At 46.8% G+C, this 26,801-nt stretch overlaps 9 protein-coding genes and 1 non-coding gene across 10 annotated transcripts; 6 read left to right on the top strand and 4 right to left on the bottom strand. All coding sequences in view use genetic code 12, as the record gives it.

Moving 5' to 3' along the window:
- Positions 1-75: 75 nt before the first annotated feature.
- Positions 76-2,235, top strand: CXQ85_000982 (uncharacterized protein; the record flags this gene model as incomplete). Its single annotated transcript, XM_025484705.1, has 1 exon — positions 76-2,235. The coding sequence occupies one exon, from the start codon at positions 76-78 to the stop codon at positions 2,233-2,235; it is 2,160 nt and encodes a 719-aa protein (XP_025339636.1).
- Positions 2,236-3,041: 806 nt separating this feature from the next.
- Positions 3,042-4,151, top strand: CXQ85_000981 (Nem1-Spo7 phosphatase catalytic subunit; the record flags this gene model as incomplete). Its single annotated transcript, XM_025484704.1, has 1 exon — positions 3,042-4,151. The coding sequence occupies one exon, from the start codon at positions 3,042-3,044 to the stop codon at positions 4,149-4,151; it is 1,110 nt and encodes a 369-aa protein (XP_025339635.1).
- A 429-nt stretch (positions 4,152-4,580) lies between these two features.
- Positions 4,581-6,113, top strand: CXQ85_000980 (uncharacterized protein; the record flags this gene model as incomplete). Its single annotated transcript, XM_025484703.1, has 1 exon — positions 4,581-6,113. The coding sequence occupies one exon, from the start codon at positions 4,581-4,583 to the stop codon at positions 6,111-6,113; it is 1,533 nt and encodes a 510-aa protein (XP_025339634.1).
- A 148-nt stretch (positions 6,114-6,261) lies between these two features.
- On the top strand, positions 6,262-7,479 carry AAT22 (Aat22p; the record flags this gene model as incomplete). Its single annotated transcript, XM_025484702.1, has 1 exon — positions 6,262-7,479. One exon carries the CDS (start codon positions 6,262-6,264, stop codon positions 7,477-7,479), a length of 1,218 nt encoding a protein of 405 aa, XP_025339633.1.
- Positions 7,480-7,579: 100 nt separating this feature from the next.
- Positions 7,580-9,580, bottom strand: CAS5 (Cas5p; the record flags this gene model as incomplete). The annotated part of the gene is made up of 1 exon (XM_025484701.1): positions 7,580-9,580. The coding sequence occupies one exon, from the start codon at positions 9,578-9,580 to the stop codon at positions 7,580-7,582; it is 2,001 nt and encodes a 666-aa protein (XP_025339632.1).
- Positions 9,581-11,657: 2,077 nt separating this feature from the next.
- MDH1-1 (malate dehydrogenase) lies at positions 11,658-12,653 on the bottom strand (the record flags this gene model as incomplete). Its single annotated transcript, XM_025484700.1, has 1 exon — positions 11,658-12,653. One exon carries the CDS (start codon positions 12,651-12,653, stop codon positions 11,658-11,660), a length of 996 nt encoding a protein of 331 aa, XP_025339631.1.
- Positions 12,654-13,916: 1,263 nt separating this feature from the next.
- Positions 13,917-23,026, top strand: CXQ85_000975 (transcription factor TFIIIC subunit; the record flags this gene model as incomplete). The annotated part of the gene is made up of 6 exons (XM_025484699.1): positions 13,917-14,264; positions 14,346-16,764; positions 16,833-17,408; positions 17,787-19,973; positions 21,088-22,547; positions 22,730-23,026. 6 exons carry the CDS (start codon positions 13,917-13,919, stop codon positions 23,024-23,026), a joined length of 7,287 nt encoding a protein of 2,428 aa, XP_025339630.1.
- On the top strand, positions 20,689-20,761 carry CXQ85_000976. The gene has a single exon. It is a non-coding gene; the product is annotated as a tRNA-Thr (tRNA).
- A 190-nt stretch (positions 23,027-23,216) lies between the features above and the next one.
- CXQ85_000974 (uncharacterized protein) lies at positions 23,217-23,879 on the bottom strand (the record flags this gene model as incomplete). Its single annotated transcript, XM_025484698.1, has 1 exon — positions 23,217-23,879. The coding sequence occupies one exon, from the start codon at positions 23,877-23,879 to the stop codon at positions 23,217-23,219; it is 663 nt and encodes a 220-aa protein (XP_025339629.1).
- A 308-nt stretch (positions 23,880-24,187) lies between these two features.
- On the bottom strand, positions 24,188-26,464 carry CXQ85_000973 (uncharacterized protein; the record flags this gene model as incomplete). The annotated part of the gene is made up of 1 exon (XM_025484697.1): positions 24,188-26,464. The coding sequence occupies one exon, from the start codon at positions 26,462-26,464 to the stop codon at positions 24,188-24,190; it is 2,277 nt and encodes a 758-aa protein (XP_025339628.1).
- Positions 26,465-26,801: the final 337 nt, after the last annotated feature.

Here is a 26,801-nt window from a genome sequence, read left to right as displayed (position 1 = left end):
TCCACTTCAGAAAGGCGAGCCTCGCAGACTTCCACAAAAGTGAAATCTGGGTACGAGTCATCCAGCTCCTCAGACATGGATGGGCTAACTGGGGATTTGGACCAGATTGGTCGTCTAAGCATTCCCTCATGGCCCTCACTTAAGGATGGGTTTCCGAACTTTTCCGGTTTCCCGTCTTTGGGTAACCTACCGCAGCTTCCATCGTTTGATCTCCCTTCATTTGACCTTTCGGAAGTGTCTAAATCTGTTTCACAGTATATGAACGCTTTGAGGAATAGGACTGGGGGAGGTGAAGATGAAGAGGATCCTAAGATTCTTAATTCGGTTAAAACGGCCGTGGCTACAAAGATCCAAATGAATAGTTTCCTTCAGGATTTGCGAAATGGTCGTTCGCTTCAAGCTGCTATAGATAGATTGCAGCCACTCAGTGATCTTATTCATGAAGTCATTACACTTCCTGTGGATGGAGACGAGGAAATGGAAAAGGAACCCGAAACGGCATTTGAACCTGAAGGTGTGGGTGAGATTGTTAACCGTGAACAGCCACTCTTAACCCAACTTGTTTCACCAGACGGAGAGGAAATCGATGGTCTTCTTGACCCAACGCACAGGTCCAGACGTGACAGGCATAGACATAGAGCCAATAGGCTATTCAAACGTGCTGGAAGTGCTGTACTCTCTGATGATGGTACTCAGACAGGAAGTGATCTTGATTACATGGATGAACTTACCCCTGAGGAAGCCAAAGCACTTACTCATTTGGATTCGATAGATGACTTTTATAAAGAGGATCTTCTTCGAAGCAAGATCCAGAAAATCCAAAACTTGGCTGACCTTAGTCAACTGTCAAAGAATAAGTTGGTGACTCGACTCATGATGGGAAACTACTACAAATACATAAACGAAAAGCTTGCAGAGAAGAAGGGCTTTTCCTTACGAAACCAAGCGGGTCTTCATTTACCTGAGGATAAAGAAGCCAAGCAGGAACTAATGGAGGAGCAACCTGCTCCACTAACGACTGACGATGAATCATGCGATGAAGAGATGGAGGAAGTTGACGATGACGAAGTTGTACTTACTAGAGAAGATACGCTTCCATCATACTTTGACGAAGAGAAGGGGGTTTTGGGTTGCAGCCACTATCAGAGAAACTGCAAGCTCGAGTGCCCCACATGTCTCAAGTGGTACCCTTGCCGGTTCTGCCACGATCAGGAAGTAACCGACCATAAACTTCAGCGTAACGCCGTGAAACACATTCTTTGCATGAAGTGTAACGCACCCCAGGTCCCTGACACGGCTTATTGTGTCAATTGTGATGAAGAATTAGCGAACTACTTTTGCAGCAAGTGCGTTTTGTATGATAACGATCCAAACAAGGATATCTACCATTGTGACAAATGTGGAATTTGTCGTTTAGGTCTTGGTATTGGCAAGGACTATTTCCATTGTGACGAGTGCAATATTTGTTTGAGTATCGACTTGAAAGAACATCACAAGTGTGTTACCAATACCACGCATTGCAACTGTCCAATTTGCAACGAGTACCTTTTCACGAGTGTCAGCAAAGTGGTGTTCATGAAATGTGGGCATCTGATTCACGAATCATGCTACGATGAAATGGTCAAGCATTCCTACAAGTGTCCCGTTTGCAAAAAGACCGTTGTGAATGTGGAAACACAATTCCGTATTCTCGATCAAGAAATCCGCCAGCTGCCGCTACCCCATCCCTACAACATGTGGCGTTGTATCATCAGCTGCAACGACTGCAAAGGCAAAAGCAGTTGTCAGTACCATGTGCTTGGGCTTAAATGTAAATATTGCCAGAGCTACAACACGAACCAACTCAAGCTCATCAAGCCAGAAGAGGAAAGCGCCAACAATTCAGCGGAAGAAGAACTGGATGGAGACAATGATCGGATAGCTTCAATGCGGCTCATGCAAACGAACCTCAGCAGTAACTTTATCATTGACGAACAGACAACAGACAACAACACAGAGTATGACGCCGACTACAACAGTGAAGGTGAAGGAGAGGGGCTGGATGACCAAGAAGGCGGGAACACCGGAAGTATAGTGAACTTCCGCAGACTTACGAAATCACTACTAGGGAAAAGAGATGTGGACCGAACCTCCATCACTGCAGTGTTCCAAAACTTTATTAATCACACAATCGCAGAGGTGGCTTCCGATAACGAAGAAGACCAATCTGATCCAGATATACTTGGCGGGTTTTAGGCTGTTTTGGGATGTTTCCATTCCCCAACCCATCTCTCGTCACTAATTGCTGCAAAAAGTGTCACGGAAGCAGCCCCAAATGGCCTGTATGAGGCCAGTTCCCAACCGTTACCTGTTGTTGGGCTCCAAAATCTGGGGAAAAAAAAAACTCAACGGGCTGCATGATATACTCAAAAAACCGAAAAATTGCATGTCCAGCAGTTTGGGTCGTTTCCCATCGCCTTCCCTTCCAAATTCCACCTTCTCATGACACAAAGCACAAACCCTTCGCCACGAGGTCAAGCAACTTGCTAAACCTGCCTCCTTTCCCCCTTCTGGCTTCTATATGAGGACAGCACGTGAGTCCACCGCATGGGGGCATGGAGCATGAGCATGGGCGCACAGAGCTTTGCCTAAGGCGCTAGTCGTTTAGTACGACCTTGTGTGCCTGCAAGCGAGTCCCACCTGGCCTACCCAATATAAACGAAATATACCCTCCCCAACAGTCTAGCAAATTACAGGGCGGTGCAAGTCAACTTACTAAAGTTGAGGTTCCAAATTTTTTCTGTCTTTACTTACTCCACTTTCTACTTTTTTTTTTTTTTTCTTTGGTTCTTTACTCAAACGTCTTCGCTTGCTGTGCCCCTCCCTCATTCGGTGGCCCTCTCAGAGCTGTGACACCTTTATATACACTGCGAAATCGCTACTTCCGTTCTGGACCTCTCGTGTTGAAACTCAATTCGATACACTGCTCTTCCGCCAGAAAGTTACCAAACCCCCTTTTTTTTTCTTCCATTTTTTGCCCTGCCCAAAGCCATGACTCAAATATGAACTCCATCAAAAAGCTAGTTGCATCTTTTGAACCGTTCTACCTGCCTCCGCTAGAGTCAGCTGGCAAGAACCCTTCCCGTGACGAAAAGACCTTCAAGGAAGAATCCGACCCTGAAACCGTCGAATCCACAGAGTCCGCTGAACATGGCCAGCCGAACCCCTCGACAAATCCTTTAGAGTCTACATCGTTTCTTCGACATGTGTGGTCACTCCTTTTGTTCCTCCCCCAGAACTTGCTCATACGGCCACTCATGCTCTTGTGGCTTCTAATAACCTTCCCTTTTACGTACTTTTTCGAACAAGAGTACCCCCAGATCCTTGGCAACAACTCTGCTGCTTCTCAAGAAGAACAGCGGGAGAAGATTGAGTTGCTTAAACAGGAGCGCATCATGGCCAACCACATCAAGTCTCCTTCTTCGCTGTCGAAATACTTCATTCCACCGCCTCCCAGGCTCTTCCCGCTTTCCAGAAACCCAGATAAAAGAAAAAAGAAGAAGGTGCTTATCTTAGATTTAGATGAAACGCTCATCCACTCGCTTTCTCGAGGGGCCCCCAGATCGTTGGGCGGCTCTGGAGGTCAGTGCCACATGATAGAGTTGAAAGTCAATAATGTCTCTACATTATACTATGTTTATAAAAGACCATTCTGTGATTTCTTCCTTAAGGAATTGAGCAAATGGTTTGAACTTCAAATCTTCACCGCCAGTGTGCAAGAGTACGCTGATCCAATCATTGACTGGTTAGAAATGGATTTGATTGATTACAAGAAAGTCCAAGGCGCTCAGCGTGATGCTCCAAACAAAGTCTTTACGAAACGGTACTACCGTAACGATTGCACATACAGACAAGGTGTGGGGTACATCAAGGATTTGTCAAAGTTTTTCCCTAAAGACGATGATCTCAAGAATGTCATCATTTTGGATAACTCACCCATCAGCTATGCTTTGCACGAGCACAATGCTGTGATGATCGAGGGCTGGATCAATGACCAGAGCGACAGGGACTTGATAAATCTCTTACCCATGCTTTACAGTTTGAGCAATTGCATAGACGTAAGGTTTATTTTGGGGATGCGGAGCGGAGAAAAACTCTTTGAGAGTTTATGATATAGCTAATGATTCATGAACAGTACAGTGTCTGTAGGGCCACAAACTTTGACTCTATCTTTCAAATATCGAATTTTATTCTTATCCAATACCCTTCTAGTCCAATTGGCATTCTTACCAAAGCATGAGCTAATTGAACATTCTGGTATTTTATTTTATGTTATCATATCATATACTCCTTTAGGTAACTGTCTACGAGTTCTCAGTATTTACGTGAATTCCTCAAGCAGTAACAAAATCGTAAACATACTTACATTGTAATAAATACACCCGCCACAAATTCCCAAAATAAACCAAGCCAACGAATACATTCCACTCGCAACATGGCAAAAATAACCTTCTAAGCCAATTTTACTCCCCAGGTTAGTGTCTTGGCTACACTGGTGCTTCAGCCTAGTCAGCGCGAACCAACTCATATATATCATCACCATGGAGCTCCAGGAAATCCAGCAAAGCCTAGCCCAAAAAGGCAACGCGGCCGAGGCGCTCAATTCATTGGGTTCCTTGTTACGTGAAGAAAGTTGGAGAAACAACGATGAGGTCAAACCGTTGATTACTGAGGCATTGGGTCTTTTGGGTACTGACGAGATCATCGACTTGGAGGTGCTTCGAGTACTCGTGAATTTCACTGCTGATAACGATGAAAATAGGAGGATATTGGCTGGAGAGGAAGGGTTCTGGGACTGGGTAGCTGGAGCTTTGGAGAAACCAGGTTCGGTTTCCGAAAGAACGCTTATTCTTATGACTCAGTTTATCCATAACGTGAACGAGGCAGATGCACCTGCGTTTACGGCGTTGTTGGGAGACTTTAGGGAAAGTTTGGTTGAATTGGTTGGCCAGGAGGTTTCGGAACAAGCAGTGGAGATCTTGTCAGAGCTTTCAGAGAAGGTTTTGTGGGAAACTTCCCAGGAAGAGGCTACACAGTTGGTAAACCAAATGAAAGACGAGTTTGAAGAGTTTGATGAGGAGCTACAGCTCTACTTTTCGTTGCTTTTCTTTAAACTCACGAAAAGCGATACCCTTCAGTTTGATCCACATGCTACGCTTGGCTTATTTGATAAGGTAGCTCAAGGAGACGATACTTCACGTATCAAACGGTACCTCTTTGCAGGCCACGGCAACATCTTCTCCCAGCCTTCATATGATAACTGGGCCAATGTTGAAAAGAGTATTGATTTTAGTGTTGGTGAAGCTGACCCCTATGCTGCCTCAGCAGTAGCCATAGACATTGGTAACTGTGTCAAGAGCGAAAACGACCAAAACCGTTTAATTGCCCTCATTGACGAAAAAGTGGGCCTACAAACCTTCATCACGGCCCTTCTTGGACGTCCCTTCAGTGACGTTGTCCAGTACCAGTGTATCCATTGTTTTACCAACATTTTGCAGCCACACACGGCAGCTCTCATCCTACAAAACTGGCATCATCTCGGTCGCATGGTCAAGGCGGTGCTCGACAATGCCCAGTTCTACCCTGAAATCGCTGCACTCATGTCCAAATTCTCCAAGAAACTCGCCAAAAGTGTGGAGACAGGTCCTGAGCATAAAGAGCTTTGGCGGCTCTTTGCGGAAGGCGCTGCCGAGGAAGTGCTACTTTCCCTTCTCCAGAACGAAAAAGCGCTTTCTTTGGTCGACGATGAAATCCTCCAGCCTGCTTTTCTCAAAGCCCTCTTTCGTGTCCCACAACAAGTCGACGTTATGGTGCTTTTAGACCAGCTTCGGGCTCAAGCGGTGTTCTTACATGGCACGGCACCTGAGCAGTTTTCCAGCGCGTTAACGGAATCATACACAGAATTTTTCACTTCCCTCAGTGCAGCACTGCTGGACCACAAAGATGGTCCTGGCTGGAACGTCGTGGCCAACAACGCCAAATTCGTCGCTGCCAGTGGAGCCAAATACTTTGAAAGCTCTCAAGAGGCCGTTGCGATAAGCCAGGATTTCGTCAGAACTATCAACTCTGCTTAAGATAAGCGGATGTGATAACCGGTACCGGAAGGGTATTCGCGGCAAAAAGCGACCTTTTTTTTTTTTCTCTCATCTTGCCTCATGCGGCGCTACTCGGAGTGCTTATAAGATGAAAAAGCTTCCCGCCAGATTTCATAACCACCATTAAATGACTGTCACATCTTATTTTTCGCTGATCGAGGACTCTCCTCCAGATCCAATTGCCCAGCTTATGGAGCTTTCGGCTAAGGATCCCAACCCAAACAAAATTGACGTTTCCATCGGGGTCTATAAGTCTGAAGAGGGCGACCCAAACTATGTTTTTCCATGCGTGAGACAAGCTAAGGAAAAATTGGCTGCGAAAGACCCAGGACATTGTTACACTAACATGACTGGTATTCCAGCTTTCCGTGAACTGGCCCAGCGTACTATTTTCGGTGAAAACCACGATAACATTATTTCCCTCCAGGCCATCTCGGGTTCTGGTTCCTTGCATTTCGCTTTTGCTTTCCTTACCAAGTACGTTGGTCTCAAGGACTACTATGTGGGTGTGCCTGCTTGGGGAAACTACACGGGGATGATCGAGCACATTGGAGGTAATGTTCACAACTACAAGTACTACGATAACGAAAGCCGCTCTTTGGACTTCAATGCTACTTTGGAGGCTTTGAAGTCTGCTCCTGCTAACTCTGTGTTTGTTCTCCAGGCAGTGTGCCACAACCCAACCGGTTGCGACTACACCAGAGAGCAGTGGCTGCAAATTCTTGCTTTGATTCAGCAGAGAGATATTTTCCCTGTGTTCGATATTGCTTACCAGGGTTTCGCCAGTGGAAGTGTCGATGAGGATGCCTGGGTCATCAGAGAAGCCTACAAGACCGGCGTTGAGTTCATGGTCTGCCAGAGTTTCTCCAAGAACTTGGCCTTGTACTCCGAGAGAGCTGGCTGTCTCCATGTTGTTCTCAATGACAAGCGTAACGTCGAGAATGTCACTTCACAATTGACCTCTCTCGCCAGACACGAAATCTCCTTCGCTCCTGCTTTTGGTGCTAGAGTTGCAACTCTCGTTCAAACTGACGAGGAATTGCAGAAGCAATGGAAGATTGACGTCGCTGATGTCTACAACAGAATCAAGAGCGTCAGACAACACATCTACGATAAACTTAACGAATTGAAGACTCCTGGAAACTGGGACCATGTTATCACACAGAAGGGTTTGTTCTGTTTCACTGGGTTGAGCCCATTGCAAGTGCAGAAGTTGATCCTGGAACACTCCATTTACCTTACCGCCAACGGTAGAATCAATATTGCAGGTCTTAACCAGTCGAACTTGGATGACTTCTGCAAGGCTGTGGACACTGTCATTAGACAATATCCTGCTGAAAAGTAATACTGGCGTTTACGTATATATCTAATAGAATGCATAGTATTGATGACACTACTTTATGTGACAATAAAAAAAGAACAGCGTATTCAATGCTTAATGAAGATCATACAACTTTCCCGTGTATTTTCTTGAGATGGGCCTTGAGGTTATCTTTACGATTGAACCGGCGACCACAATCTGGCTCATCACACTGGAACGGCTTGTCAGTGGAATGGCTCTTTAAATGACGTTTAACGTGTTCCGGGCGCTGGAAGCGAGCGAGACAGAGGGGACATTTATGCTTTTTCTTAGGATCGTAAACATCCTTTTGTTCCAGCTGAACGTAAATTGGACGCTTCGTATCCGACTGAAGAATGCTTTCAGCGAACTTGGCAATATCTTCAGTAGTAGATGTCTTCTGGATCTGCGAGGCCGTTGGGTATCCGGTTGGAACTTTCGACAATTTCTTTGCCGCAGCGTTCAACAAGTTCTGTCGAGGATTGCCCACGTAACTGTTGCTCCGTGATGCTGTAGGCATGTTCGCCAGGGAAGGCTGATTGCCTATGGGTGGCATCAAGCGACCCGTGCTCACAGGAGGCAGAGGCGACGCGTGGCTCGTACCACTAGATTGTGTTATAGACGCGAGGTCTATAGATGCTGGATATGACTTCAAGTTTTTATCGCCCATGCGGTCTGTGGCAACAAGCTCAGGCAGCAATAAGTCGATCGATGCAGATTTTTTGAAAGCATCACGAGGATGCTGGTCTCTAGTATATTTAGGCGGCGAACCATCAGCAGAAAGGTCGGGCGTAGAGTCTGCAAACACGTTGCTCAAGTCGTTGGACGATCTACCCGATCTGGAATTGACAATGCGAGTCATCCTTGAGTTCTGGTCGCCAAAAGAAGTAAATGATTTAGCCTTTCTCAACTGCTTGCAAGCATCGTCTTCCTGGTCTTCTATTTTGATCGAATCGAGAGTATCGTTACGACGGAGGGTGGCCATACCCGGATGGGCCAGGTTCAGGCTGGATGTCATGCTCAAGTCGTTCAGACTCAAATTGGAAGGAATCATCAGGGCCAGGCCCATAGCCAGGCTCAGATTTTCAAGCAAAGAACCACCAAAGCTTTGGTTATGCGAGATAGGCGTGAAATACTGAGAAGACATGTGGTTACCAGTCTTTCCAGCTGGCGTGGTCAAAGGCGTAGCGTCATGGTCACTGACGTTTCCACCAAAACGAGGAGACACGAATTCATTATGGAAAGGGTTCTCTTCGTTCAAGCTGATGTTATAATGCGAGGTAGATAAGTTGCCTGATGGGGTTTGCGAGACATAGCCTGCGCCGTTATTACCCTTCATGTTAGCAACCGTAGCCAAAAGATGGGCAGAAGAAGGTTCCAAACTGGCCTTCAGTCTATTTCTGCGATGGGACTTGCCCAATGCCAGGTGAGGAGTCTTGCCAATCTTGGAATGGGTCAACGGAGATACATGAGAGCCTCCACGCAACGGGGTGGTGTATAAGTTTGTATGAGACGAGACAGAGGTTGATTTGTGACGACGTCCAGGGGTAGCGGTCTGTAACGTGGAGTGGGGCGAGTCTAGCAACAGTGGGTTCGACACCAGCAGCAGTAGTTGAGGGACCAGATCCGACAGCAGCTGTAGGGTTGTGGAGGAGTATGAATGGGCAAACGTCCCCGACGGCGGGTCAGCCAGGTTCGATACTATGGACGACAGGTGCTGGTGGGAACGCTTATAGGCTGAATCGTCCAAGGATATGTTCCTTGAGTGATTGAAGTCCATGCGAGCATTTTGCAGAAGGAAGAAGGGCGTCAGAAGCGGGCGATCCAGCGAAAAATGGCGCTGGTGGGTCGATTCTTCAGCCTTTTCGTCCAAGTCAAAGTCTAAGGTCAGATCATAGACAAAGTCGGGCGGGAGGTCGTTGGAGAAGTCCAAGTCGTCGTAGACGTTGGGCAGGCCCGAGTAGTCCCTGGAGGCTGGGACCGCCAGCAGCTCTGCATTCTGCAAGTCGTTTTCAAGATTCAGAAGCGCCGCTAGCGTGTCCGACGAATAGTAAGGAGGATGCTGATGCGGATGCTGGGAGGGAGAGCTCATGAGAAACTTTTCCATGGCGTGCCCATTGACAGAGGGCTTTTGGGAGAAAGCGAGAGGGAGCCAGATAGGCGGGTTGGAGGAAAGCCCTTAAGGTGGGAAAAGGCGGGAGGATGAATGAAAGGGAAAAGCAAAAAAAACAAGGAAATGCAAGAACCAAGGAGGTATTTGGGTGGTTGGTTGGTGGTGTTTGGGAAGAAAAAAAGGTGCTTGAGGGGGTGGGATCACAAGACGTGGTTCTTTTTTTTTTTTTTTTTTTTTTTTTTTTAGATACTGAAGTGGATGATTTTTGGAGGGGGCGTCGGCAGCGAGGGAAACGAGGGAAAAGGTTACAGAGTCGGGACCAAGAAAAACGCACAAAATAGAAAGGCTTTAGGGAAAGACTTGGAAAAAAACGGAAAAGGGTAAATTTGGAACAGAGAAGAAGAGAAAAAAAAAAAAAGGCAAACGAAAGCTGAGACAAGCGCACAAAAAAAGACGAATGCCAATGAAAAAACAGGTAGCCAATGGAATGGAAAATGGGTAAAGATAGCACAAGCAAAAGCAAAAGCAGGCGCAATTGCGAAAAACCCCCCATGGGCTGGCAATGGCCTGGCAATGGCAAGATTGAGACATTTGGGGAGCAGTCGAGCGTTTGAGCATTCGACTACGAAACAGGCGATTGCGTAAGCCAAGTGAAAAATAGATCCAGACGAAAAGAGAGAGGACGAGGACGAGGTCATTGCATTTGCATGAATTGGGTGATTGGTAGGTGAAGCAGGTGGTGAGGCGGGCGCTGGGGAGGCTGGGAAAGGCCATGGGAGGTTCTTTGTCTCGGACGGTGGCTGCGAAATTCTGGATCAGAGGTGAATGAGCAAGTGGACATTTTTGGCACTGGACGCCGGTGGTGCGTCGCCTCGCCTCGCTGGGTGCGCCCAATCGAATATTGTGAAAAAAAGGGCTGGGGGGCTGGCCTTGCGGTGCGGCGCGGCCGCAGCCGCACTATACACGGGGGACGAGGAACTGGTGGTGGAAGGAACCAGAAAGGAAATCAAAAACAGGCTAATTTGGCTCCAGGGGAGCTAATACACCAAAGGTTCTTCACTGCCAGGGTTCAACTGATAGACTGCTGGCGCGCCTCAAGAGACGCGTCGCGGACTGCATATAGTGCTGCCTCGCAGGATGCCTGTCACCGCGTCGCGATAACAATCAAGTTACGTATAGAAACCTTGACTATGGAAGCAGTCCCAAATCGCGCCAAATTAACCTTTTGGCACCTCACTCCGCCTTCGCGATTGGCCTGCCGCGGTAGACCATACACAGCCAGTGCCAGTGGGGTTTAGACGTTTGTTGCTATTTTTATCTTTTTTTCATGTTGCCACGCTAAAATGGCGTTGCTGAGTTTTCTTCAGTACTTAGGGTTTCTCTGTATTAGGTTATAATTGGCTTTTGCCAAGCAGCGTTCGTGGAAGTGGGAACTATTAGAGTTGCACCCGTGCACCATACAACCTCACTGGCCATCCATGCATAGAACTATGCACTCACGCTCGCTTACCAGATACCCACATGAGCCAGGGCTCAGTCTCCAAGGCCAAGTACTGGTGCAAGGAATAGGGGTCCTTCGGCTAAGGCAGGTTGGGATTCCACGGTTTCTTGGGTCTCGGAATTACTCATTGTGGCCTGCGGCGCTTGATGAGCGGAAAAACCCGTCCGTCAAGTGCAACTAACCCATACAATGAACAGTATACGGCACTGGAGATGGCTGCAAAACGCAATAGCGCACTCTAACATGTATAGGCAGATCTGATTTGACCCTGGAAGTTTAATTTCAAAGGAAGTGTGCTGTTCTGGAGGTTATTTCCGATTCAGGTTGCCGTTTTGTGGTCATAAGGCGTTTTCGGTGGCTTAGGTTAGACGGTCAATCAGGGCAATCCGTCAATGACGAAGAGAATGAGCAATGGAAAATTCTCTGCCGATCTGGCGCCGTTTCCATTGGTGTTTTGTCGGAGGAGATAGGGCCGTTTGCCGAGGTGGATGCTCTAGTTGCTTCTTGGTTTCTTCTACTACGTACTACATCTTCATCTAACAGTCATTTTATTCAAAAGTCGTGGATCGCTTATGGGTTCTGCTTGACAAAGTCAACACCCTTCTTGATGTTGCCAATCAAGGTCTCCTTGGCCTTCTTGACCAAGCCCTCCTCGTAGTCGGACAACTCACCCAAGTTGTGGATCTTCTCAGCACCGTCTGGGCCCAAAGTGACCTTAGAGGAGAAGAAGTCAACACCCTCGTCCTTGAACAATGGGGAGTCGACGAAAGATGGCTCGACAACGTCGGTCTCACCAGCCAAACCGTCCAAGACAGAGCCGGCGAATCTGGCACCAGCCTGGGCCATGGACAAGGTAGCGGAACCAGCACCGTCCTTGGCCTGGACAACCTCGTCACCACCGAACTGGATTCTGTGGACCAAAGCGTCTCTGGTCTCACCAGCCAAGTCCTTGTGGTTGCTCTGGGACAACAATGGGACAATGGTGACACCAGAGTGACCACCGACAACGGGGATCTTCTCGTGGACTGGGTTAGTACCAGCAACCTCAGAAGCAAATCTGGAAGCTCTCAAGACATCCAAGGTGGTGACACCGAACAACTTCTTTGGGTTGTAAACACCCTTGGACTTGAGCACCTCAGCGACAATTGGGACAGTGGAGTTAACTGGGTTGGAAATAACACAGAGAGAGGCGTTTGGAGCGTAGTCAGCAGCAGCCTTGGCCAAGTCTCTAACAATAGAGGCATTGGTGTTGAACAAGTCGTCTCTGGTCATACCTGGCTTTCTTGGGACACCAGCTGGGATGACAATAACGTCAGAGCCAGACAAAGCCTGCTCCAAAGAGTCTGGGTTGTAACCCTTGACAGTGGAGTTGGTTGGAACGTGGGAAACATCAGCGGCAACACCTGGAGCACCCTTCAAGTCGTAAAGGGCCAAGTCGGTAACCTTGTGGTTCAACTTCAACAAAAGGGACAATGGCTGGCCAATACCACCACCAGCACCGAGAACGGCGACCTTGTAGGCCTGGGAAGCGGAGGAGGAGAAAGATCTAGCAGAAACCTTGAACATTACGAAATCAGTAGGGTAAAAGTCTGGGGAAAGAGAGAAACAGGATTCGGCCCGGTGAAAAATGCTCGCTTTTATATAGTCGTGGCCGACTGGCACGGGATAGTGTGAAAACCGCTTGTGCACCACTGTACGGGCCAATCAGCGCGAGCGATTCCCAGGGCCCATATGGCGCTCCGAAACAGTCCGATCATGGGAATCCAACCATGCTGGTGGGAATTGGACGGTGAAATGGGTGAGTATGGGTTGGTAGAAGGTAATTGGACTTTCCTTTGCTTTTCCTATTTGGCCAGATGGGTCATTCTGGTGATGTACTGGTCCATAGTGTGGCTAGCAGCGAATGGGATTTCGCAGTCCCCAGAATCTGGGGTTGATTTGGCACGCATGTGGGTGGAATGGGGTGGACAATGGATATGGCTTGGGGATGATTCGGGTTGGGTAATTGGCGGGATTATGGGTATGTTGGTGGTTTTTTGATGAGAATTGTTGGAGGGGAAGGTGGTTTGGTATTGGGTGCAAATATGGCCTGTTCAAGCCCTAGGGCTAGCCAGGTAGGGCTGGTATGGCAGGTTGAAGGTGGCATAGAGAAGGACGGAATGGGTTTGGGTTTGCTCTGTTTGGGGATTTGGCAGATCTTTTTGGTAGTCTCTTTTGAAGGTGGTAGGTAAAGCCCTTGAAGGTTCTTTGTAGCACAGTAGGACTACGTAGTGTGTCAATCTCTGCCATAGTGAGTAGCTCTCCAGCCTGATATGTCTTGCAGCACGTAAGCTCCTTCTTCTCTACTTCAACAAGATACTACGGCTCAATTGGGGCTGGACACCTGCGAATGGCTCTGTGGTTGCTAGCATATGACAAGCGCTAATGTGGAGCATAAACCAAAACTGGCCAAGGCAGCCGTGTCAAAATAGGTCTTCATGAGAAAAGAGCTACCTCTCTTTCCTTTTCTATTTCAATTCTGGGAGCCAGGACCGCTTTGAATATCCTTTGGATAGCATGGCCTTTATTCTGGTGTAGACCAAGTCCTCATAGACGGTTTGGGATTTCACGAACATGTTGGTCCGAAATTATTCCTAATGATGTCCAATCATCTGAATCCGTAACTCTGTGGGTAGGGCAAAATATCTTGTTCTTGGTGGGATAGTCACGCTTGAATCCTATGAGTTTGGAGTTCGCTAAAATAACTTCACCACTATTAGCTTCTTCAAAACGTTTGATGCACTTGATGGCATGTACCTACTCTCACAAATTGGCTAAGTAGTTTTGAAAATGTTGGATAATAACGTTCAACATCGATTTGAGGGCGGCAATCGACCCCCCGGTGACGGGGGAAAAGATTCCCGACCCCCTGAGACTAATCCAAACGTGTTAAATGCCACTAAAGGTGTTTCTGATTCTGTCGTTGGTGCCCCTGAACAAGGCACGCGTCAGTTATCAGGAAGACCTGGAGGTGGTAGTCAGGCCTCTGAGAAGAATGCGCAGGGTGAGGTGGCCACGGCCGCACCACCCCCCGTTGAGAATGCCGCGCATTCAGCAGCCGAACCTGCCGATTCAGGCACAGTCACCACCCCTGGACACGCGTCTTGGGATGGTTCAGTTGTTAGAGCTAATGTTGATGTTACTGCAGAAAAAAAATCCAAAAAAAATTATTTGCCAATTCACCGTATTATTCCAAAAAATTTGCAGAACAAAACCAAGCTTGATTTTGTCACCTCTTCTGGAGGCTATCGGATGGCCATGCCATCCCCTTATCCTGAGGGAGAGGAGCCTACTGAGGAGGAATTGAAGGCCAGAGAGCTAAGCAACCGTGATTTTCTTCTTAATGAAATCACGGATGGCCAGTTTAGCAGCAAGGAAGCTTTTGAAAGGAAGAAGAAGATTCAGAACATGTACAAAAACTCTTCTGATGAGAAGATTTTTTGGAACAGTTTGAATAATCTTCCATCCAGTGAATTCTCGCACAAGATGTACTTGGTCAATGAGTTTCTTGTTCCTGAGACAACCATGGAACAGATCATGAGGGCTGAAGCTACCAAGGCAAGGACTGAAACTGTCGAGGAGCTTGAGCCAAAGGCGGCAAGATGTGCTGAAATCATGATCCAGATGGCCTATCTTGCTGACAACAATTTGGTTGGAACGGAGGAGGATCAGTGTGAAGACTTGGTTCCAATCTGGGAAGCCGCTAGGGAAGACTTTGTCAAATCGGTTGCTTATCTCGCCTTGAGTAAGGTGAGAGTGATTGGGAATGTTGCACACTTCCCTGGTGTCAATAGTCCTATCTGGTTTGAGGAGTTTTACTGTAACTCGCCAATTTTCGGAAGGTTGATGGCCAACACCACGATTCCTGCTATCATCAGGAAGTTACACGAAATTGTGGCCGATGCACAGTTTCGTGTTCAGGACACTGGTGCGGTCTTCTCGTTGGAGCAAGCCTTGGACTCTCACGGTTCGTATGCTCAGCTCAAGGTGGTTTACCACAACATGCTCTTCGCTAAGGAGTATTTCCGGTCGCACTTTTTGTTGCAGTGTGACAGGATTAGGCACTGGGAGGAGCACAAGTCAGCAGAGGACGCTTACAAGTTCGCCACGGCCATCGTTGATCTTGGTCTGGACAAATTGCCAACAAAGAGAGCTACCTTCAATGCATACCAAGACAACTTAGGCCAAAACCTTAGAACTGGCACCATGAAGTATACCGAAGCCCGAGTTCGGGCCAATGGTAACGCTAATGACGACCCAGTGATTGCTAACTTGATTAAGATGCACGAAAAGGAAAAGGGCAGATATACACTGAAGATTAAACTGATTCCTGAAAACGCCAAACAACAGAGTTTTCCTACTGAATGTACCATGGAGGTGTACATTGAGTTCTCTGAGGCTCACTGCCCAGTTTGTCGTACCAAGGAACACACCATTGGCCAGTGCACTAAGAAGAAATGCTATTTGTGCAAGCATTCTTCTCACCTGATTGAAGCCTGTCCAAGCAAGTGTGACTGTGACCTCTCTGTTCATCACCTTAGAGGTAATTGCCCCTCCAAACAGAATGCTAATCCAGCCAAGTCGCCACAGAAGAAGCAAAAGAGTGACAAGTATGAGGTGGATGCTGACGGTTTTATGAAACCCAAGGCTTCTAAGCCAAAACCTAAGCAAACCACCGTCACCGTGGTCAAGCCAAAACCTGCTCAGCCGGTTCACAGGAACCCTATTAGTATTCTTGGTGAGGAATCGTTGGAATCAGTCCATCGTCCTGATCCACCAGTTTCGACTGGTACCAGAAAGGACGACCCTCCAACTACGGTCGAACCCACCCCATCTTATGAGGCTCACTCAGAAGATGAAGATGGGGATGACGCCATGGACCAATCGGTGGAAATGGTCCTGGACTCCTCGCCAAGTGCTCCACCTTCTCCTACCTTGCCAGAACCAACTCCTTCCACCTTGCCATCTGTCGCCGAAAGGGAAAGCACCGTCGCTACAGTCCCTGATGCCACCCAGACCACTCAGGACACTATGTCCACTATGCCAGGACTCCTGGGCATTCTCGGAGCCGCTGCTCCAATTTCGGAGTCATCTCAAGACTCCATGTCTACAAGGGGTTCCTTGTCCGGGTTGACCTTCCCAACCCACCCCAACACCACATTGGCTAAAGAGAAAGCCGAAGTGGTCCCCATTGTATCCGAAGAGGAAGACCCATTTGCTTCGGAAACCAACCCTCAGCCAACCTCACAAGAAAACGAGGACGTGGCTGCCCCAGAAGTTCTTGACCAAGACATGGATACGGACGTGGATGAACAGGGAGAAGAGGCTGTCTCTATCCCTGCGACACCGACCCCCAACGCGTCGAGGTCTACAAGAACATCAACTAGGAGAAGCTCTACAAGAAAACAAGCTACTCCTTCTCGGCGCAAACCGGCACCTAAACTCGGCCCCTTGAGGGACGATGTGGCTCTCTCGCCAGAGAGGGGGACCATCGCTTCCCGGACGAGATCTAGGTCGCCATCCCCAACTCGCCAAGCTCGCCCCTCAATTGCTAGGGATCCAACCGAAGTGCTGGATGCCGTGAGGATCACCGATCTTATTGACGAGTTAACCACGGAGCACGCAGCAGAGAAGCAGCGTGCAAGGAAATATTGATGATAGAGGAGCGTATCATTCAATTTAAACACCCGTCAATTCGAAGACGAGAGGGTGTTTCCACCACCAATTTCAAGTTTGGCTCTTTCAATATCCAGAAAACAAATAATTTAGTTACAGTGGCACATCTAGCCGCAGATTTTGACATTCTATTCATTCAAGAGTTCAAGGCTACCGACAGCAACGTGGCAGCCATGAAAGATTACGCAAGGGCTAGGGGCTTAGACTTCTTTTCCACACCCGCAAGGGCCCAACGATTCAATACCACTGGGATTTTTGTCAAGCAAAGACACTTCCAAGTCTTAGGGGAGTATGAACTCGGCAGTAACTCTGTGTTTCATCACAGATCTACCGACATACGGATTGAAACGTCAATGGGGGAACAGATATTACTCCAGAATTTCTATCTTCCGACTCAAGACAAGAACAAGCAAGCAGATATTATTGATGATACGACGATTGGGTTTATCCGCCTCAGGGAGGCATACCCAACTTTACAGTTAATTTATGGTGGTGATCTAAACCATTCGGTGGAAGACTCAACGCCAGCGGAGGTACGCGCTAGGTTGGCTATCAAAGATTTGGACAACACCTGCAACACAGAAGATTTAGCAGTTTGGGACAGGCGTATTGCGGATGTTCCAACTAACACATCCTATCTATCCAATCGGAGGATTGATCGTTTTTACTTTCCAAGGAGCTGGCGCCTCAGAGCAAGACGGTATCTGACCGCCAAGCATCCTGTAATCACTTCCACTCACGTCGTTATATCGGTACGTTTTCACCTCCACCCTCAGAAGGACCTCCACATTGGGAAGCCACGATTTGTCTTTCCACTTGGACGGCTCCTTCCTCCGTTCTCTGATAAAGAGGTTCGGAGAATACCACATGACAAAACGATTGATGAGGCTATATTTCAGATTAAAAGCGAAGCTATGGACCACCTAAAGTTTATGAGCTTAGTGCGGAGAAGGCAGCCAGAAGTGGCAAATCAATTGATCAAAGAGGGCGTTCACATGCTGAAGGCCGGTCATATTGATCAATCTACAAAGCTCTTCTTCCAGCACAAGCGCACAGATCCAATTGTTATTCAAAAACTTTCGAATTCGGAGAAACAGAGAGAAGCAGAAGATACGTTAGGGATGATTCTTATAGCGACCGACTATTACAGGGAACTTTATCAATCACCCCCAACAGTGGAACCAGAACAAATGCAAAGGTTTTTGAGTCCAGTGGGAGACAATCTCTCAGACTCACAAAGGGCCGCCCTTAACAGACGATTTACTCAGGATGAACTTCTCCAAGCCCTTCGGAAAATGGAGAAGTCTTCAGCACCAGGACCCGATGGTATCCAGAACTCAGTGTTAGAACACTTCTGGGAGGATGTCGGCCCCATTCTCACACGCGAGGCTAATAACATGATGAGGACAGGAAAGTTACCACAGAGTTTTAAGAAGGTTTTGATTACGCTCATTCCTAAACGTGATCAAAATCAGTCTACGGAAATTGCAAACCTTAGACCTATCTCACTCACCAATACGACGCTTAAGGTGGTGTCGAGTGCAGCCTGCAATAGGCTACAGAAAGTGCTTGACAAATTGATAGGTCCTTACCAAAGAGGTTTCATTAAAGGTCGCCATATCAACCATAATACCATGGAGTTCTTCACCATGGTCCAGCTTATCCAGGACAATAGAGAGAAGACCAAAGCTTCGTATTATCAGGCTATTTTGATGGCTGATTTTACTAAAGCGTTTGACCGCATCTCTCATCAGTATATCCAAGCCGTTCTTGAAAAAATGCACATTGGGACCAAAATGTGCCGATTACTTATGCTGTTGCTTAAGGGCCAGTTTGCTCAGATTAGAATGAACAATTGCGGAGGGCCTCATTTCCCACTTGATTGTGGAACGAGGCAAGGGAATCCACTCTCTCCCTTACTCTTCAACATCGCGTTGGAGCCGTTATTGTTGCATTTAAAGCTACTAGAAGGAATTGAGCTAAGCTATGGTGATATCAAACTTGGGCGAATGCAATACCATGCATTTGCAGATGACGTCAACATCTACTTAGCCAACTTGAGAGACTATGCACATGCCGCCAAGTGCATTAAACGTTTTGAAAGAGCCAGTAATAGTAAGGTTAGTGCATCGAAATCCAAACTCATAGGATTTAGGCGTGACTATCCCGAGCAAGAACAAGATATTTTGCCCTACCCACAGAGTTATATCAAGCGGGAAGAGCTAAAATATTTGGGGATTAGCATGAAAGGGGTGAACTGGCGGCATTTCATCTACTACCTTCCATTTATGACCTACAAGCAAGGATACAGAGGATTGGATATCATCAGTAAGACTATCGGGACCAACATGTTCGTGAGTTCCAAGACCATATACAAGGACTTGGTCCAGTGTATGACAGAGAAGGAACTTCGAAATATTGACGATGCTATTCAAAGAATGTTTAAAGGGGTCCTGGCACCAAAATTATATGCTAGACCAAAGAAAGGCGGTTATGGCCTCATTGAATTGAGTTCACAGTTACAAGGACATCGTGCCAAGGTGTTAGCTAGAACACTTGGTGACGATCAGCTGTGGTTCATCAAATACTTGAGGGCGAAGATGCTTCACCACGTTGTGAAGATTTTCCATAACAACCGACGTGCCAAAATAAGACAAAGCCATGGGCTTTATTGGGAAGAATTTCTCTTTGAAGCCAATGGACGTTATTTCGAGAACTTGGAGTGGACATTTACTGAGAACGAAATTCAGTATATCGAAGCTTGGAAAAAATTAGTTAAAGGAACTCGAACCACTCACCCGGCCACAATAGCCTCGAGGGTTCGAGTGGAGGATGTGGAGCTGATCTTGGGGATTCCGGGCCACCCAAGACCACATGAATCTCAGCAGCTCAATACTGGGATATTCACCTCCAGAAGCCGAAAGAAACAAGAAGAGAAACCACCAATTATGCCAGGAAGATTCAGAGAAATTTGCCCAGAGGCCCGACCTATCAAGAGATGGGACAAATTCTGGAAAAGTTTACACCGCGAGGAATGGCTCAAGAGAAACGAGTTTGGGGCCTTTCATCATTTCAACTTTGGATCTTATGTTCCTATCCATGACAAACCTGCTCATGGCATGACGCTATGCCATTTATGCCAACAACAGCACAGACAGGACAATATGCTCCGTCACATTTACAATGAATGCCATGTCTCAAAATTCTGGTGGGGACGAATGGGATTCCCACGCCCCATGAATCTTCGGGAGATGTTAGCTCCTGAGGATGTGACTTTTGGGAACCTAAGACGATTGAATTGGTTCGTTAAAGTCGTCCGGTTAAATTTCTCGCGACGACGGAGAGCAGCTAAGGATGGAATTATAAACCCACCTTTGCTGGTTAGAGCTATGAAATCAGCGATGCAGAAGGTTCTGCCGATGGGAATATAATACCATACGAGCAGGCTACAACGCAAGGACAGAGTTATAGAGACACTCAAGCTGAAGTTCAGACGGGGGTGTTTCGAGCCGGACGGCAATGAGGAAGTCCTTGTAAACCCGATGATTAAGGGGTTGTGTTTTCTATAGTGATATAGTTTTCGTGCCGTAAGGCGTCCTCTTAATACACAGTTAACAAAAAAAAAAAAAGTAGATGTTGAGCACTTCAACTTCAAATGCATGGTATTGCATTCGCCCAAGTTTGGTATTCCCATAGATTAAGCACTTCAACTTCAAATGCCCCTAAAATACCCAGTTTTGAGCCTCCCGGCTCCAAAACCCCAGGTTAGGTTTAATAGGCTATGAAGAATAATACTGTCACTTTATTTTTTTCATTTTCTTGACATTTTACCCCTGATTTGAGGTAATTGAACTAAAAATGTCTACGGGTTTACAAGATAAATTAAGCCTTTATGGCCAAGTTGGTAAGGCACCTCACTAGTAATGAGGAGATCGTCAGTTCGAATCTGGCTGAAGGCATTATTTTTTTTACTCTATCGCGCTAACATATCGCTCTTTGTTTTTGTCAAACTGAGCAGAACATCAACCTTAATATACCAATCCACAACATGGCCCATAGAGAACATGCCAAAAAGTATCCCATGGATATTCCCCATGTGACTTCCGTGGAATTGCCTTTCAACGTCAAAAACACATCAAAGGCTGTTGACATGCTTGGGGTAGAACTAGGATCCAAAAGGCTATCAATTCACAATATAGACCTACAGCCATTCAGCCGAGCAGCCATGCTGTTGACGACAAAAACTTGGAATTAAGGCTTCGAAATGACCCTTTCCACCATCCAGTACAAGCCTCCGTGAACAGAAGAGAGAAAGTGCTACTTAAGGTTTCGATCCCCAAGACGAGTCTACCAAAAGACTACCACGATGCTCCACAGAAATACTCAGTTAGAGACCTCTTGAAGGAAACAGATGAACCGCCAAAAGTGGAGCCAGTTGCTATCATCAATAAAAACTATAGCTTTAGGGCAATGGCTGATTTTCAGATGTCAACTAAGAATAATAAGATGGCCCAGGACTTTAATAAAAGCGTGTTGAAACTGAACCAGTTTGACGATTATAAGAGATTTCATGACCAGAGGCTCACTAAAACAGAGGAATACAAAGATCCAGAGATTTTTGAAAACAAAGACCATCAACTTATACCTCCACCTCACTTTAGTGGTATAAGGTTTCCATTTGATTTCCGTTACCAGAAGAGTCCGTACACGGTGACTCTTGAGGACGAGCAGGGAAACAAAAAGGTTGTGATGAAGCTAGATTCAAAGAAATTGTTCACAAATACGGTTGACTTCTATAGTGACTCAGTTCCACAAGAGCCACTTCCTGAGATCATCAAAAAGTATGAGTGGTTAGTGACATCAGACTTGTCTCAAGAATATGCAGAGAGGAAACTTCTAGATTGTGTACACCATCTTCGAAGACTTTTTGAGCTTAAGCCCATTTGGCTTAGAAAGCTGCTTGTTGATGTCACGCCTGATCCTTTGAAGGCAGCAGTAAAAGAAGCTCTTCCTTACGTTTCTTACTGTTATAAAAACGGACCTTGGAGGTTTTGTAATGTGAGGCTAGGAGTAAACCCCAAGGATGATAAATCCCATTGGATGTACCAGAGTGGATACTTTAGACTTCAGGGTCTTCGTGCCAAAGTTCATCAGACCGAGGATACCACACGAGTCGTGCCTAATACCGTCAAGATCCATCATCCTAATTCTGAGGTGACTGTTTCTGAAAGTTTATTATTCACCGGTACTAAGCTACCCCGAGCCATCAACTACCAAATTGGCGACATCACGGATGACGATATAGTCGCGGTGATCAAGAGAGCAGAACAACAGGGTGAATTATTAAGAGATACTTTGGACTCCCAAGAGGGATGGATAAAGAAGCAAACGTTTGAAACAATTCGCCGAATTGTCAGATACAAATTGCGTCGTTTGTACAAGGAGGAGCCCATAGAAAGAGGGAAAATCCACGACATAATCGAGGCTGATTACACGGAAAAGGATGTTGATGGTGAAGATAATGACGAGGATATCGAGGATGAAGAAAATGATGATGATATTGGCGATGAGGGAGAAGGTGATAATGCTCAAGGCAAGGACGGCGAAGAGGACGATGACATGGACGAAGATATCATTGATCCCGCTTCTGTTACTGAAGAAGCAGTTCTTAATAGAATCAAGCAGGCAGATGGAAGAGCCTGTGAGAAACTTAAATCACTTAGCGGGTTCATCAAACAAGAAGCGGTACAGAAAGAAAACTAAGGATAAAAGTATGACAAAATAATGATAATAACTAATATATATCTACTTCTTTTCTGGGGAATGGCTGCAAATCAGGACAGGGTAGGCGCCACCGTGTGTGCAGTACATTCAAAAAGTCGCTCTCGATCAAACAAACACGTATAGAGCGACAAATCTAACACCAGACTTTATCCACAGCAATGACAAAAGCCACAGAAACAGCACTTGCCTTCTTTGCCGTTGGTGCTATCTACTTCGCCTTGGTCACCGGCACCATTCCATCTAGCGAGTTGGTCCAAAACGAGATCTTGCCATATTTGCCATGGTGGGCCTTGGTCACCTTTGGCAGTTACGCCTTGTCCACGCTAGGCTGGGGTGTTCTTACCTTCAAGGACAAGGAGGAGAGCTACAAGGAGTTGTTACAGCAGATTGATGAGGCAAAGACCTTTTACAAGCAGAAGGGTCTTGACTTGGATGAATAGATTAATGATGAATGCCAATAATAAGTTATAATCGTACACAATGCTAGACATGATTGTAGATGTAGTGGTGTATCGGGGAAGAGACAAATGTGGTGCTCTGCCATCAACGTTCCACTCTTTCTAGATGCAAATAATATGAGGAGGGTGACCGAAAACTACTGCCGGGTCGAAGCAAGTCCGGTTCATGAAACTACGAAGCCTCTGGCTTCTGGATACGTCTCTTCTTTGCCTTCAAGCGCTTCTCGGTTTGAGCAAACACTCTAATGGCAACAGGAACGTCACCCCAACTTTCATCGACTTCGCTCTTCTTCTCTGCGTTAGGATCCCTGGCCAACTCTTCAGGAATGTTCTCCTTATTCAAGAGCTTCACTGGTGGATAGAAATCAGCTGGCCATAAGCCGCCTTGTTCCTTGAGCTTGTCGGCAGCCAACTTTCTTCTGTCATTCCAATCCTTGACGTCATCGTTGTATAATTCCCAAACACAGTTGATACAGCCACTCATACAGCAGTTATCGGGTTCTTTGGGCTTATCAGGAACAGTAACGCCAGCGATGATCCTGGGTTGACCAACATTCATACGACTGGAACTCTGTCTCTCTTCACCCTTGATACGACCGCCAAACACTTTACGGATTCTCTCCTCAGGCGAAAGATCCTCAAGCGTATAGTTTCCCTCAAACGTTGTCTTTGTCTTTCCTCTAAGTTCCTCTAACTCCCTGGGTTTCATCAACAGGGCCTCAATGGGCTGCCTTGGATGGGTTGGCGTCCTGAGCACCAAATCGTAAAAGGCGAATTTATTCTTCGACGTCCGCGCTAGCGATGTCGAGAAATGTCTATAGCTTGTCCTAATCATTGCCATGTATTCAATATTGCAATGTTTGGGGGGAAAAGAATGTGAATGTCTGCTAAGAACACAAGGTTGGTAGTGAGTGAAGCTCACTTAATGCGCAAAACATCTCTTAAGTATGAGCAAAGGTTCTCTGGGCAGGCCCTTTTTACTGTGTGGAGTCTGTACAGAGAATGGCCATAAGAAATTATGCCCCATTACAAATGCGCACATTGGCCAGGCGCACAGCATGACTGTCTTATACCGGTTCCCCATTTTTTCTGTTTTTTTGCTTTTGCTTTTGCTTTTGCAGCCATGGAAATCTAAAACACGGCTTAAACACTTTCAATGTCAAAAGCCTTAAGGGCCTCATCAATGCTAAGGAAAAAACCGTCCCCAAGCCTGGTGGCTACAGTGTACGTACGTAATGAAGTAGAGCTGCCGCCTCCACTGAGCATTTGTGAGGACCTGCCTTTCACATAACGCTTGTAGTTGGAGTTGACAATGCCAGCAATTCCCAGTGACCTAAACCTGTTCCTGACCTGAGAGTTGGTGGGTACTCGCGCAAACGACACACAGATATTGTTGACCTCGCTGTATCGTCTGACGATTTCACATAGTGTCTGTGTGGCCAGGGCGTCTATGCTCGTCATGCCTTTGCAGTCGAAGATGACGAACTTGATGGCTCCGTCTTCAAAGCCTCGGTTTGACGGCTGAGAAGGGTGGACCAGTAGTGTTCCAAATTTCTCAATACGGCTAAGACGGCCTCGTAATGCACCCAGGTTCGCAAAGTTCAAGGGCTCGGGTATCTTTATAATTAGAACGCCCTCTATTTGTTGGATTTCTGCAACCAACTCGGCCAAGTTGTCTGTAGACGTAGATTCAGAGTTGGCCTGGTGTTCTGCCTCAGTGTATGTGGAGAAGCTCTCCTCTATGAGCTCATCAGCGTTTCTAAAAACCGAAGTGTTGGGAACTCTTCCCAAGATATGAATGCGTGATTGGGTGCCCGCTTTTATGATTCTAACAACTGCAATGACAATGGCCAAGATAACGCCTGATTCGACACTCCAGAGAATCGTGGTTGCAAAGACTACCAACAAAGAAATGATCTCGTCGTAGCCATCGATCTCCCAGAAGAATGCAATGTCGTGAGGCACTTCTTCAAGGACTGTCAAACCAATGATCGTTGTACTCAAGGCAAGGACACATTCGGGCAAATAGTAAAGAAGCGGAAGTAAGTACCGAATAGCAATGACAACGATAGCCGCCATGATCAGGGTAGCCATTGGCGTCAGTGCACCGGCAAGAATGTTCACTTTGGATCTACCCAAAGCACCAAACGAAGGTAAGCCACCAAACATGGTGATGGCAAAGTTGCACATTCCAAGCGCCACGAGCTCACGGTTTGAAGAAACATTATAGTTGTAGCGAGCCCCAAGAGCTTTGGTTGCAGTAGTAGAGTCGAAGAACCCGAGAATGGAGCAAAGAAACGAAGTCTGGAAAACCTTCTTGAACAACGGGAAGCGAGATAACTTAAAAGGGTTTATGATGATCGATTCAGCGGCAACCACAGCGGCTTTTGTCTTCTTTGTCTTGGTCAAATCGCCCACAATCTCAACTCCCTTGCTCTCCCAGTCGAAACTATACGACAAGATTGTAGCCACAACCACCATTCCGAGAAGTTCGGGGATGTAAACGGCCAGTTTGATGCCATATCTATTGACCAAAGTGTTCTTGAACTTTCTCACGATAAGCACAATGAGTAAAGTGAAAACCGTCACGCAAACGGTGAGGCGGTGGGCCTGGTGAGCGTTGGTCACGGCAAACACCACCTTATCTATTATCGAATGGTGAGGCTCTTTCGCAGCCAAGTCCTGGAGTCCGAGCTGGATGACAAACTGGTTGATGATCATCACCACACCCATGGCGCCAATGAAACCTTTAAGTAACGCCCTGGAGAAGATATTATCGAGAAACCCCCATTTAAGCAAGCCACACGCCAATAAGATCGCAGACATGCCCACTGAAATGGTAGCACTCACCTCCAAGTTGGTCAACTTCATCTCCTTCGACGAATGCACGATATCCTCGATCACCTGGCCATACAAAACAGCAGTCCCCGGCAGCGGGCCCACCACAAGCACAGGAACTCCTCCAAAGATAGCATAAGCTGTGGCGGCACCCACCACCGAGTAAAGACCCACCAAAGGCGGCAACTTCGCCAAAGATGTAGCCAAAGACATCACCAAGGGCATCTGGAAACTAGCCATAGTGGCCCCAGCCAAAACGTCCCCCAACAAGCTTTCCTTAGCATTATACTGTGGAAGCCACCGTAGAATCGGTAGATAGTAGCTTATGTATGCCCACCGACTGAAATTCTTATGCGAGTCACTTATCGACTCCAAATTGATCAGATCAACATCACACAGCCGGTAATTAGCAATCACCGGCTCCATGCTTCGAACAGACCGGGCCGATCTGACCGACTGTGAACTAGGCACCGAAAGCAATGGTGGTCTTGCACGACGAGGAGGGTTGGTGGGTGTGGGTACTGGTCCCAGCGAAGGTGGAGGGGTGCCCAAAAGCCTGGCAGACTCGGCTGGAGAAGGCATAACGACTAGTGGAAGTAGGTATTAAGAGCCGGTTTGGGGGGTGTGCGATTCTGGGGAAATTCCTGGTTTTGAAAAGGGTCTGGAAATGCGCTCCCCTTTATGCATTCGGGCTATTTTTTTTGTTGGATAATTTTTTTTTTTTCTGTCCTCTACCCAAGGTGGTAGTTTTCCTTTATTCTATTCTTGAACCGTGCCTTGACAGTTTCCTGTACTGTTCTTCGTGGTCTGGAGGGGACTGTCCCCACTGAAGGTTACAACGAATCAATGAGTTGCTAAATAAAAATAGAAAAAAATAAAGGTAAAGTAAAAAGTAGAATGGAATATCCAAGTGGTATGT

This window comes from Candidozyma haemuli (genome assembly GCF_002926055.2).
Source record: "Candidozyma haemuli strain B11899 chromosome Unknown B_2014730914, whole genome shotgun sequence".
NCBI lineage: Eukaryota > Fungi > Ascomycota > Pichiomycetes > Serinales > Metschnikowiaceae > Candidozyma > Candidozyma haemuli.
The sequence above is the reverse complement of the archived record's forward strand: the minus strand, read 5'-3'. Positions and strand labels throughout refer to the sequence as shown.